Source organism: Nymphaea colorata, chromosome 9, assembly GCF_008831285.2.
Source record: "Nymphaea colorata isolate Beijing-Zhang1983 chromosome 9, ASM883128v2, whole genome shotgun sequence".
In the NCBI taxonomy this organism is placed as follows: Eukaryota; Viridiplantae; Streptophyta; class Magnoliopsida; order Nymphaeales; family Nymphaeaceae; genus Nymphaea; species Nymphaea colorata.
This window is the reverse complement of record NC_045146.1, coordinates 8121272-8134549: the sequence shown is the minus strand read 5'-3', so window position 1 is coordinate 8134549 and position 13278 is coordinate 8121272. Positions and strand designations below refer to the sequence as shown.

Sequence of the window (13278 nt, the reverse complement as noted above, 5' to 3'; positions counted from 1 at the left end):
AAAAATACTTGTTTTATATTTGATGCTTTAGGGTAATTTTTATCATTTACATGTTGATACCCCTTTAAAAATTTCACATTTATTACTTATGCCTCTTACCTTGGAATTTCTATCTTCATCCCTGGGCAGCTTATAATGTCTAAAAGTTCTATAAACTGTGTTGGACTGTAAGTTATCGCTAATGTTTCTCATCCAACTATTTTATTAACAACATCCGACAAATTTATAATCTTCTCTTCATAATTTGAATAGATAAATCTGCTCAATGCCAAAACACAAAAAAGCCCTTGAATGGTCATGTACCTTTTTCATCAAGGTGTTCGAGCCTCTTGAGCAAAACTTGCAAAGGCCGTTAGCGGTGACAAAGATTTCAGGATAAAAGACTCCACATCTTTCAGCCCAGTAGGCATAAGACCATTTTGTTGTCCATTGAAAGAACTGAACCTTAGTAGTTTTGAAGATCTGAATCAATATCCTAATCGGACAAAATGTCAAGTGCTTTTTCTACTTTTTCCTTTAACAAGGTCACTTTTAATAGCAAAAAAGAAGCATTAAACGCAAACTTACAACAAATAAGAATGAGATAAGTTACACGGACATGTTGCTGATAGGCTAAGAAACTTCACATAGCAGCTTCTCCAGAAGATGGATTTTTTTATAAACCATTCTCACCTTGCGAAAACTCTTATGGACTGCTGGCAACCTTTTTGAACTTCTTTAGAGCCAGACCTTCAAGAATCCCTCCACTTTTTAATGACCTTGACTGGGTTAGCATCTAAACCCAACCTTTTATTTAGCAACTGGAAGTAGCTGTAGTCAGACATGCTCAAGCTGGAATTTTATCCCTCAAGTACTTCAGAACAGCTTTTGTCCCCCGTTCTAAAATAGGGCGTCGGATGCTGAAAGTTCAATCAACGATGCACTCAAACAGGCAAACATAGCAAAGGTAGTGGTTAAAAGCTTGAAACATACCATGGAAGCAACCTACCTCCTTAATGGATTCCCATCAAGTCTTAATGCTTGTAAGCTAGAATCAAGCAACCCCTGAAACATTCCATTTCACATGTAAGACCAAAGTTGCCAGGGAGGCAAATCACAAACAGAAATGCCTTCATGAAAAATTGAACTTTAAGGCTTACATGAAGTAGAAAATACTAATAATTGTGATTTATGTGGAATAGAACATTTACGCCTATCATAATGCACATTTGTTTGAAGGTTAGCCTGACACTCAGAAAGAGGGAGGTGTTGCTATATATCAGCTGCATGTTGCAATCTATAGCTAGGACTCACATCTGAAGTTATCTCTTTTAGCAAAACTACCTGCACGACTGGACCATTGTTGAGATCTACATGTCTGAATAGTGCAAGCTTTTCAACATAAAAGATTATCTTTTGTAATTAATAGACAAGATTAATAATCCTAGACAAATCAGTCAATTCACTTTTAAATCCTAATGATAACCTGATGTATGCATCAGAAAATATGAATTTTAATAATTGCCCCACAAACACATATAATAACCAACATCCCTGAGAAATTGAAAGCCATGCACGCATGCTCCCTCTCTCTCTCTCTTTCAAAAAGCTAAAAGGAAAGAAAAGAAGATATCTTGTTCTAGGAATGTTGAGTTCTGATACCTTGATTGTCTCAAGTTTCAGTTTGCCGTTACTACCAAGGCTGCATGCAACTTTTCCCTTATAAATGATGGAACTACCAACCCAATAAAACCAATAGGTTCTATTCGTGGCTGTGAAAAGTTGAAAACTTCAGAAAAAGTACAGAAAGTTCAAAACCTCATTGTTCAAGTACGTGATAATGTTGTTATGCGTTGTCCAAGCACATGACAATTTTGCAATATCAATGCTACTTTAATCACTTCTATGAATTCTAGCTAATGAAAATGAACTTGTATTTTTCATGATTCTTCCAAGACTTAGTTTCAGGCTGACTTTCGGCCAAAAAAGTTACCTTTTCTTTTAAGAAGATTGCCTGAATTCATACAGGAAATTTTTAGTGACAAACCAAAAAATCACCCCTTTTGTACATGATATAAGTTATACTTTAAATGGCTTTTTTCTTCATTGTTTCCATTTTTATGCACGATATATATTTTAATTACTTAGCAATGAAGATTATGCTTCAACATCGTGAAGCCTATGTTGCTTCATGAAAGATTCAATGCCTTGTCTCTCCTCAATACCTTAACATAACGACCAACATCTAATATCTTGAAGGATCTTGACATTGTCAGGATTTTAAAGCCAATTAATTATGGTGGAGAAGAACATGATATTTTTAAATATCAATGAGCATACATATCCTAGAAGACATGGATAGGCTACACAATGGTCAGGAACCTTCTAAGCTAAAAAATGTTTAACTAGAAGATCATTTTTCCTTTCATGTACTATATATGTGTATAAACAAAAGTGTAGTTTACTATTTAATCTACAAATGTGTCTTTCATTGATCATGCATTCACTGTTTAAAATTACAAAAGTTATTTAACTTTTCAGAGTGAGTGAGAAGGTAGGTTATTAATTATGGATGAAAGATAAATATTGGTTAACTATATTTTAGGAATTAAGAACCTATTTGGAATTTTTTTCACAAAGATCATGAGTTCCACAAAATATATTGCTGCCCCAATAAAATGTTAAAGCACAACAATAAATGCTAGGAAACATGTATACTTGAAAATTCGTAAAAGCAATAGTAATTGAGAGTTGCTCCTTGTCCAGCTTTAATAAATAACAAGTCATACATATTTCCTAACAATATTGGCAATATGATTGTGATAGTATCAACAAGAGTAGTCATGCTAATATCAGCTGTAACCCCTTAATGGAACTCCAACTTATGTGTTATTTCATGTAAGAGTAATCATATGGATATCGCCTCCATGTATTTATAAATCAGAATAAATCACAACTAGACCCTGATATTTTGAGACTTCATGTCCTTACCCATGGTCCCTGCATATTTCCTAATAATATTGGCAATATGATTGTGATAGTATCAACAAGAGTTGTCATGCTAATATCAGCTGTAACCCCTTAATGGAACTCCAACTTATGTGTTATTTCATGTAAGAGTAATCATATGGATATCGCCTCCATGTATTTATAAATCAGAATAAATCACAACTAGACCCTGATATTTTGAGACTTCATGTCCTTACCCATGGTCCCTGCATTTTACAGAACCTGAGTTTCAAAAAGTTGTGCATGGACATGAGTATTTTGCGGTAGTGGTCATCCTCTAGAGATATTTCCAGTTTCTAAAGCTTGGAAATGGAAAAAAAAAATGTTTTTCCAAGATAACTTTTGCACTCCAAGTCTGCAAATTATAGACATCCTGATTCTAGATCATTCTCATTTGGCAAAGCATGTATTCTTTTATTCTTTTTTTGGTTTAAATAAGATACATATACTTACTAATATTTGAAGACCAGCAAACTAACTCTTTGATCAAACTTGATACATATGACACTTATCGAAAAATTTAATAGATGGACCTTACATATTTCCCAAATTTAAACACTTGGTGTGATAAGAAGTTCCTCTTATTGAGAAAAATATTGGTGTTTTTCATTTCTTTTTGTGCATGGATCTGTGTGTATATATATGATGTAATACATCTCTGAATATAGGTTAAATATGCAATTTTGCAGCTTTTGATATTTTTTTTTCCTTTTTCTATTTTTTCTCTTCTTTACTGCAACGTAACTGAGTTTCCAATCATTTTTCACCTTTGACCAACAATGATTTACCACAAGGTGTTAGCCCTGAGTTTGAGGAAGGGTCTCCCTCTTATCCATCTCTTGAAGACATTCTCACAAGGCTTAGTGGGGAAGAGACAATGTATAGCATGAGTGTAATGAAGGAAAGTGTTCTTGTTGCTTGAAATGAGAAAAATATGGAAGATAGTGGTACTGTTTTAGCTGAAAATGTCAACTAGACGACTAATTCACCAAAGCCTTGACGTGTCATTTTCTTGATGACTTTTTATTGCCACAAGTACATATGTACACACTACACACATCCATATATATATGCATACAAACATACATAGATATATACATACACATGTATATGCATACAAGGATTCACATCTGCTGGATGTCTGAAATCTAAAGCCCTTACAGAAAGCTCCATAAAATTTAACCCTTGATGTACCATAAGCAGGTGCCAACGCTCATATGGCCACTGTTTTCTAACAATTTCTTCTTTTTTTTTAACTTTTAGCCATCCAGCATCAGGCAGATTTGAACTCTCAATATATATATATATACACACACACACACACACACACACACACTTATATATATACACACACTTTCAAGTGTGCATATATATGGAGAAATTCCCTAAACATGTGGTTCTATATAATATATATGATATAGCTGGTGTATTTATATTTTGTATGTAGGTTAAACACATAATTTTGCTCCTTTGACTGTTTCTTTTCCTTCCATATTTTTTTCTTTTGCTTTACTTTTATAACTCAATTTCTGGCCTTTCAACTTTGACCAAAATTTAAATAACCATTGGCTAGGTCAAATGGCTGTGTCATTAGCAGTTAGAGCTGGCCCAACTGCTAGCCAGAATACTAAAAGAAGGGTCAAAAAAATTAAAATATATTAGAAAACATTCTTCCATTAAAAAGGAGAAAAATCCCCAAAAAAAACTGTGATATATTCATTTTTGCGGTTCCAAAATAAGATGTTTTTTTTTTGCTTTTTTATTTTCAGGTTCTTTTATGTTTTCTTGAATTTGAAGACAACATACAGTAAAGTTAATATCATCCTGCCAGACAGTAGCACATCAAGTCATTAATCCCAAGCAAAAAATAGATAAATTGTACAGCCAACAATGGGTTGCATTTGGCTGATCAAAACTCAGGCCAAGGACCATTGTCACCAGCATACTAAAAAACCATCATTAACATGTCAACCAACAGTGGAGCAGAGTGATGGTTCAATGGCTGCCGTCTTTCACCATACTATCTATGCCCCAGAAGGCTTAAACCACTGGCTCTGTTGCTTCCTGGGGTTTAACTCAAACAGCCAACCCCAGGCTAAATAGATCATCACAAATACAATATTGGTGGAACTTATGGTCAAAGAAATTGAAAGAGTATATTAAATACAAAAGCAATACACAAAAGTGAAATGTAACAGTTACCTGAAAGCTTTACACTTTTAAGTGTCGCTACATGCATGAAGTGATCCTACTGAATTTACCACTTTCACATTGGTTTATTTTGGGAAAGCAAATTCATTGTATCTTAAATGTACTTCACTTTTCCATAAGCAAGGCTGTCCATCAAATATGAACGTACCAACTCTGCAGGCAGTGTGGTGATATTGTTATCAGATAGGTCCAGTTCTGTGAGAGATGTCAAGTTCTTGAAGCCCTGGTTTCCAACCATGATTATTTTTAATGTCAAATTAAATGAGAATAGTTACAACCGCATACAGAAGTAACATCTTTAACAATTGCACAAGAGAGGGGAAGTCTCAAAGGATCATTAGTGAAAATTACCTCTGGTACCGACACAAGTAAATTTTGACTTAAATCCAGAATCCGAAGATGATGCAAATTCTCTATATCTAAGGGAACTTTCTGCAACTGCATTCTTCTGTAAAACAAATTGGTAAGTGCAAGCCTGATCAACAGAGCTGCAGAACACTAGCCTTACATTCGATTACATACCTCATGTAGAGTTCTTCTAACAGCAACATGCTTGATAGTGAATTTGCTTCTGGCAATGCAGCTGTGATCCCACTCAAATCCAATATTTGGAGTTTTGAAAGATTACTGAAGGCATCTGGTGGAATCTGAAAGAAAGAGCCTCATGAAAATGGAGCAATAGATGGTCCTCTAAAAGTTATTTGCAATGTTGTAAAAAGCGTATTGTAAGCCATATCGGTCCGGCTTAAGATACGCTATATCATAAAATATCGTAACCATATTGTATTTAAAAAATAAATAAAAATCAGAAAAATAAAAAAAAAATCTGAAAAAATAGCAAAAATCAAGAATAATATGTTCTTCATAAAAAACATGTTTTACAGAATGATAGACTTATTATTGCTATGAAGTTACAATTCATCCTTCATAAACATCATAATTCATAATAATAGTCAATATCATTCTAGAAAGCATGACAAGGAACATAACATAACCAAATGTATATCATAATCTTATAACCTTAGATTCATAAATCATAAGGTCCATAAATCTATGAGATAACACATTAAAAAATAAGTTTTAAAATGTTATGTATTACATCACAAGTTGATCATGAAATCGTGAAAATGTTCAATGTCAATATATATACATGAAAGCACTCCCGACTTTCATTCATAATATCCGTCATCTTCATTCTCATCTTCATCTTCATCTTCATGAAGTTGAAGATCCTCACCAACATATCCAGCAGGCTCTCCTTCATCAGCAATTTCCATTTCTTCAGCTTCAAGGTTGAAGCATTGAAGATCATCATCATTTATAGTTGGTTCTTCCTCAATCCATGCTTCAAGATCATCAAAGTTTTCTAAGCTGATAGGATCAAACTGAGATGTGTGCTTTCTTGCTGATGCTTTTTGTAATTGTCTATGTTAAATAAAAGAAAGCTTGTTAATAGACAATTTTATATATATATATATATATATATATATATATATATATATTAAAACAAACGTAAATATTAAGCTCTATTATCTTTTTTCAACATCATATTATATCGAACAAAGACAAAGTCATTCAACCTTTTATGTTCGAGCATGTTCCTTTTCTTGTTGTGTATATGTTGGAAAACATTCCAATTCCTTTCACATCCACTAGCACTACATGTCTGATGAATTTAATTGCAAATGTAGAAACACGAACCACGTAGAGGAAGAAGAGGAAGAACACACGATGTACGTGGAAAAACCTCGGACGAGAAAAAAACCACGGGAAGCTCTACCTAGGTGCACACCCGCAACCCTAGGAGAGAGTAAAAACTTATTTCACTTAATTCAACACTTATACATAACTAACAATATAAAGAGGGAGAGAGGAGAAGCCGCCTAGGGTACCGAGCCCACCTCGGTACCCGCGCCCCATAGAACCGGGTCCAGATATGGACCCGGTTCCCACAACAACATATTCTAACACTCCCCCTCAAGCTTGGCATACATGTCAAACATGCCAAGCTTGCTAACATTCTTTTCGAATGAAGAAGTACAAAGCCCTTTAGTTAGGACGTCTGCAACTTGATCTTCAGACTTCATATATGGCAGAATTAGCTCCTTTGAGTCAATGCGTTCCCGGATAAAATGACGGTCAATCTCCACATGTTTGGTCCTGTCGTGTAGAACTGGATTATTGGCAAGATTAATCGCAGACTTGTTGTCACAGTACATCTTCATTTTATCTCCCAGTTCCACACCAATATCGGTCAAAAGAATCTTCAGCCACAGCATCTCTGTAACCCCCATTGCAACAGCCCTGTACTCAGCCTCAGCACTAGACCTCGAACATACTTCTTGCCTCTTACTTCTCCAAACAACTAGGTTACCTCCAAGAAAGATACAATACCCTGTAGTAGACCTCCTTGTGTCAGTGCAACCTGCCCAATCTGCATCTGAGTAGCCCTCAATAGTAAGTTTGTATTGTCGAGTATACAGCAGTCCTTTTCCTGGGTCATTCTTTAGATATCCCAACACTCTTTCTGCACTCTTCCAGTGACAATCCGTGGGAGCATGCATAAATTGACTTAGCACATTTACCGCATACGTGATATCAGGGCGAGTTAGAGTAAGATAGATAAGCTTACCGACTAGCCTCTGATATCGCCCTTTTCCTTCCTCATCCAGAATAGTGCCCGTCTTGATACTTATCTTAGTCCCCGACTCCATAGGAGTAAGATAGGGCCTACAACCAAGTTTACCTGTCTCCTTTAGTAAGTCAAGAGTGTACTTCCTTTGATTCATAACCAGCCCTGTCTCTGATCGAGCAATCTCTATCCCCAGAAAGTATCTCAGCTTACCCAGATCTTTGAGGTCGAATTCTTTAGCTAATCTCTCCTTCATCTTTCTGTTTTCTTCTTCATCACTGCCAGTGACAATCATATCATCAATGTAGACAAGGAGAAGACTCACCAGACCATCTCTCTGCTTTATGAATAGGGTATGATCTCCATTTCCTTGCTTGTACCCAATAGACTTCATAACGATCCTTAGTCTCTCAAACCAAGCTCTAGGCGACTGCTTCAGGCCATACAAGGCTTTCTTGAGGTGACAACATTTTCCCTCTTGAACATACCCGGGAGGCATGCTCATATAGACTTCTTCCTCCAGATGGCCATTCAAGAACGCATTTTTAACATCAAGCTGGTCCATGCGCCACTTCCTGTGCACAGCAAGAGCAAGAATAACCCTCACGGTCTTCAACTTTGCAACAGGGGCAAAGGTCTCAAGATAGTCGATCTCATACTTCTGGCTGAACCCCTTTGCAACCAGACGAGCTTTATATCGATCTACAGTGCCATCAGGTTTGTACTTCACGTTGTAAACCCACTTAGAGCCAACTAAGTGTGTCCCTTTAGGGATATCAACAACTTCCCATGTTTTGTTCTTAGCTAACGCACCCATCTCCTCCGTCATAGCATGTAACCACTTGGGATCATCCTTAGCACCCACCGACCTGGGAATAACAACTTTGGATAAGGTTGTGATAAAACATTTGTAATTTGTACTGAGCTTAGCATAAGAAACAAATCTCTGAATAGGGTGAGAAGTACATGACCTGGTGCCTTTGCGCAAAGCAATGGGGAGCTCTTCATTCGATGGACTTGGGTCATCCGGGGAGATCACAGGATTGGGATTGGTTCTGTCCTCATCACCAACATCTTCCACTGTAGCTTTCTCCTTTCTGACATAAACCTGGCCAAACAAGTGATCCCGGGCAACAGTGGGCTGAACATCCACCGTGACCCCTTCCATATGACTGCCCTTCTCATTACTGACCGTGACCGTGTCAATCACACTGGGACTAACCTTGTAATCCAAAAACTCCATAAACTGAATCAGCTGATTAGAAGAATACTCTTCCCCTTTGTTCCCAAGACACTCCCCCTGAAGAGGATTCACCGGAAAATACGACTCATGTTCATGAAATGTGACATCCCTCGAAACATACACTTTGGAAGTAGTGGGATCCACACATTTGTACCCCTTCTGAGTAGAAGAGTACCCCAAGAAAACTCTTTTAATAGACCGGGGATCAAGTTTTTTGAGAGTAGGGCTATCATTATGCACAAAACAACTGCACCCAAAGACACGAGGAGTAAGAGGCCACGGATTCTGAGTGGGCCACAGGGTAGAATAAGGAGACTGACCATCCAACACCCTAGTAGGCATACGGTTAATGAGATGTGCGCTAGTGAGAAGTGCATCACCCCAATACCGCTTCGGGACATTGACGTTGGAACATAATGGCCCGGGTAACATTCAAAAGATGACGATTTTTTCGTTCAGCTATACCATTTTGAGGAGGGGTATAACTACAAGAGGTTTCATGAACAATACCCTTGCCTTTCAAGAAATCATCAAGGGATTGGGAGACATATTCCCTTGCATTATCCGTACGGAAAGCTTGAACAGTTGTATGGAATTGAGTCTCAACAAAGGCAACAAAGTTTTTCACAACTGCTGGAACCTCACTACGTTCTCGCAACAAGTACACGAACGTACATCTAGAGTAATCATCAATAAGCGTCAAAAAATAGTGACAACCACCACACGTGGGTACTCCAGAAGGACCCCAAACATCGGAATGAACTAAGGCAAACGGATGAGTGGTTTTATTCAATGAAATAGGGTACGAAGCCCTGACATGTTTAGCCAATTGACACACTTCACAAGCGAAGGAGTCAATGGAGACAGAAGCAAACAAATGAGGAAACAACTTCTTTATTAACGAAAAGGGGAGATGTCCAAGACGCTCGTGTCATCGCAGAACAGTAGATCTATCGTTCACACCAGACAAGTGACCACTCGTGGCAGAAATCAATGCTGAAGCAACTTTTACCGACAGCCTGTAGAGCCCATCAGTAACCGAACCAATCCCAATCTTCTTCCCCATCACCAAGTCCTGCAGGGAACAGTGATCAGCAGAAAAAATCAGATTACAGTTTAATTCTTTAATAATACTGCTGACAGAGAGTAAGTTCACAGGAATATTTGGAACATGCAGGGCATTGTGGAGACGGTATTTGTTCAACAGGGACAAGCTCCCTTTCCCAGCCACAGAGATAGAAGACCCATCTGCCATAGACACGCGTTGCTTGCCAGAGGAAAGTTGATATTCTTGAAAGAGTTTAGAGTCCCCTGTCATGTGGTGAGTGGCTCCACTATCAACAATCCAATCACCAAGAGAAGGGTTACCTTGTTCAGTCGAGGCAACGAGGGCTTGGGCTAGCTGAGCCCCTTCAGACGTGGAGGACTCCTCAGGGGTAGTAGATAGGCGGCTGATGTACGCCTGTAGCTCCTTGAGTTGATCAGGGGACAGCTTGGACTTTGCACCACTAGAAGGATTGCTCTGACTGGAATCAGACACAGAAGGGCTACGCTTGCCAGAGGGAGGACGACCTCTGACCAATCTCTTCTCGGGATGAAGATCCCAACAGAAATCCACCGAATGCCCCAACTTGTTGCAATGAGTGCAATGCCGGGCAGGATGCTGCCCAGTCCCTGAGGCACGGCTGACAAGAAGGGCCATGACCGGTGTCAAGATGCATCACCTGGCGACGTTGTTCTTCAGACTCAACACGAGCATATACTTCCTCTATCCCCGGAATCTCATCACCATTAAGAATCTGGCTACGAATAGACTCAAATTCATCCCGCAGGCCTCCCAGAAACAGAAACGTACGGTCCATCCATTCCTTTTCCCAGTAGAGGGAATGATCTGAACCGCACTTCCACTCATCAGTCACATGATAATCTAGCTCCTCCCATTTGGTCTTCAGGGCAGCATAGAAGGCAGCAACAGACAAATCACCCTGTGTCAGGGAGTAAATACTGCGTTTAATCTGATAGGTGCGCAGATGTCTCTTATTGCGACCATACATCTTTGCAAGCACAGTCCACATATCGAAAGAGGTCGGCTTCCGCAGAATGAGGGGCTGGATATCGGAGGACACGGAGCTGATAATCCACACCTTCACCTGGCTGTCCTCCAACGCCCACGTCGCCCATTGAGGATCAGATTTGATGGGCGCAGGTTTGTCGCCAGTGATCTAAGAGAGACGCCCACAGCTAGTAATCCCAATCTCGAGAGCGGCAGACCAAGATAGGTAATTGTCCTTGGTCAGACGGATGGAGGTGACCTGGATCGGCACGTTCTCAGTCTTGGAGGCGCTGCCCGCGTTAAGAACGGCATCTTTTTGAGTCCCCATCGCTTCTGCCATCACAAACAAGCACACAGCAACAAGAGGCACAAAAACGGAGAGGTGACGGCGGCGGGAATGAGGCAGCGGCGACGGAAGGCAGGCGACGGCGCAAAACAGAGGCCACCCACGGTGACAGAAACCTAGAACGGGCCGAACGGAGGACTGCGGAGGCGCAACCAGCGGCGGAACGGAGGACGGCGGCGGCAGAGCAGGGCGACGTCACAAGGGCAGCAGCGGCGCCGGAACTTCAACGGCGTCGGGCGACGAAAAACTTCCACGTCTAACGATCCTTGGGAAAAAAAAACTCTTCTTCAACTTCGATGGCTCTGATACCATGTAGAAACACGAACCACGTAGAGGAAGAAGAGGAAGAACACACGATGTACGTGGAAAAACCTCGGACGAGGAAAAAACCACTGGAAGCTCTACCTAGGTGCACACCCGCAACCCTAGGAGAGAGTAAAAACTTATTTCACTTAATTCAACACTTATACATAAGTGACAATATAAAGAGGGAGAGAGGAGAAGCCGCCTAGGGTACCGAGCCCGCCTCGGTACCCGCGCCCCATAGAACCGGGTCCAGATATGGACCCGGTTCCCACAACAACATATTCTAACAAAAAAGTTTAAGGTTTGAACAATCATTCTCAAACCTATTCCACCACAAATCTAAATAAAAATAAAATGAATCTCATCTAAAACAAAAAAAAAGAATCAAACGTAATAAATGCGAAGTAAATTAAAAAATTTTGTGTATTTACCTGGACGCATGGTTGCCCTGGCTCAAATGGTTGTGCTTATTCTCATGTCTCCTATACAATTATCATATAAATCCAACCATAGTCACAAATAACGTCTCATAATTTTAAACAGCGAGGTTTTCCTTGGGTATAATACGGCGGACTTGAAAAATATGAAAAAAAATGGGAAAAAGGTATTTTTTTTACAAAAAATTAAAAAAACTAAAAATAAGGGGAAAATAAAATAAGTGAGAAAATAATAACACAAACATCAAAAGATAAGTAGACTTGCAACAAATAAAAAAAAAAAAAAACTGTTTGGCATTAAAAAAATAAAAAAAAATGAAAAAAAGCGAAAAAAACGTGTTTTTTTCGTTTTTTATATTTTTTTTAGTTTTAAACGGCATTTCATTTTCTCGCATTTTTTGTAACTATGGTTCATCCAACTCATTGTACACAACATCTTGTGCTCTAGAATTTGTCACTAACACTTCAACACAATTTAAATGTAGTAGAAAATCTAATTACATGATTTAGATAGTAGGTTGTAGCATAAAGAGGTTGATGAATCTGTCCAGTCCACCTTTTATCTATAATCTTCCATATGGGCATATATATAAGTTTTTCTTCTCTATCAAGTTGTCTCGAATTGCCTCTTTTGCTCTATTCATAGCTTCATACAAGTATTCTATAGAAGGCTTATCCTTGCTATCAACTAACCTGAGGACTTTAACTAATGAAACACAAACCTTCAATAGCTTCACACATGATTCCCAAAATTTGTTATTAAATATAATATCCACAACTAAAGAAGACTTTCTTTTATGAGCATGTGGATATGCAGCCCATTCTTTGCTAAAGAACATCTGTCTCAACAGAGTTCTTTGTTTCACTATACTCTGCATAGTCAACACATTTGTGGCAAAACTAAATTGTGCAGGTCATATTAATTCAACTCCCTTTGTAAATTTTCTCATCAAACTCAATACATATGCATGATTATAGATAAATTTTGTAATCTTTTGGCATTGGTCAACAACTGATTTCATATCATACATCTAACTAAGATCTTGAAGTATTAAATTAACA

At 38.6% G+C, this 13278-nt stretch overlaps 1 protein-coding gene across 5 annotated transcripts in view; it reads right to left on the bottom strand.

The window, feature by feature from the left end:
- Positions 1–449: 449 nt before the first annotated feature.
- Positions 450–13278, bottom strand: part of LOC116260301 (plant intracellular Ras-group-related LRR protein 6) — a 49289-nt gene continuing 36460 nt past the window's right edge. For 3 of the 5 annotated variants that reach the window (XM_050079497.1, XM_050079495.1, XM_031638534.2), the window contains 5 exons: positions 5722–5846; positions 5551–5647; positions 5348–5422; positions 989–1044; positions 450–899 (listed from right to left, as the gene is read on the bottom strand). In XM_050079497.1, coding sequence (XP_049935454.1) covers positions 827–899; positions 989–1044; positions 5348–5422; positions 5551–5647; positions 5722–5846 — 426 coding nt within the window. In that variant the 3' untranslated portion in view covers positions 450–826. The remainder of the gene's footprint in view (positions 900–988; positions 1045–5347; positions 5423–5550; positions 5648–5721; positions 5847–13278) is intronic. The other 2 variants (XM_050079496.1, XM_050079498.1) reach the window with 2 other exon arrangements.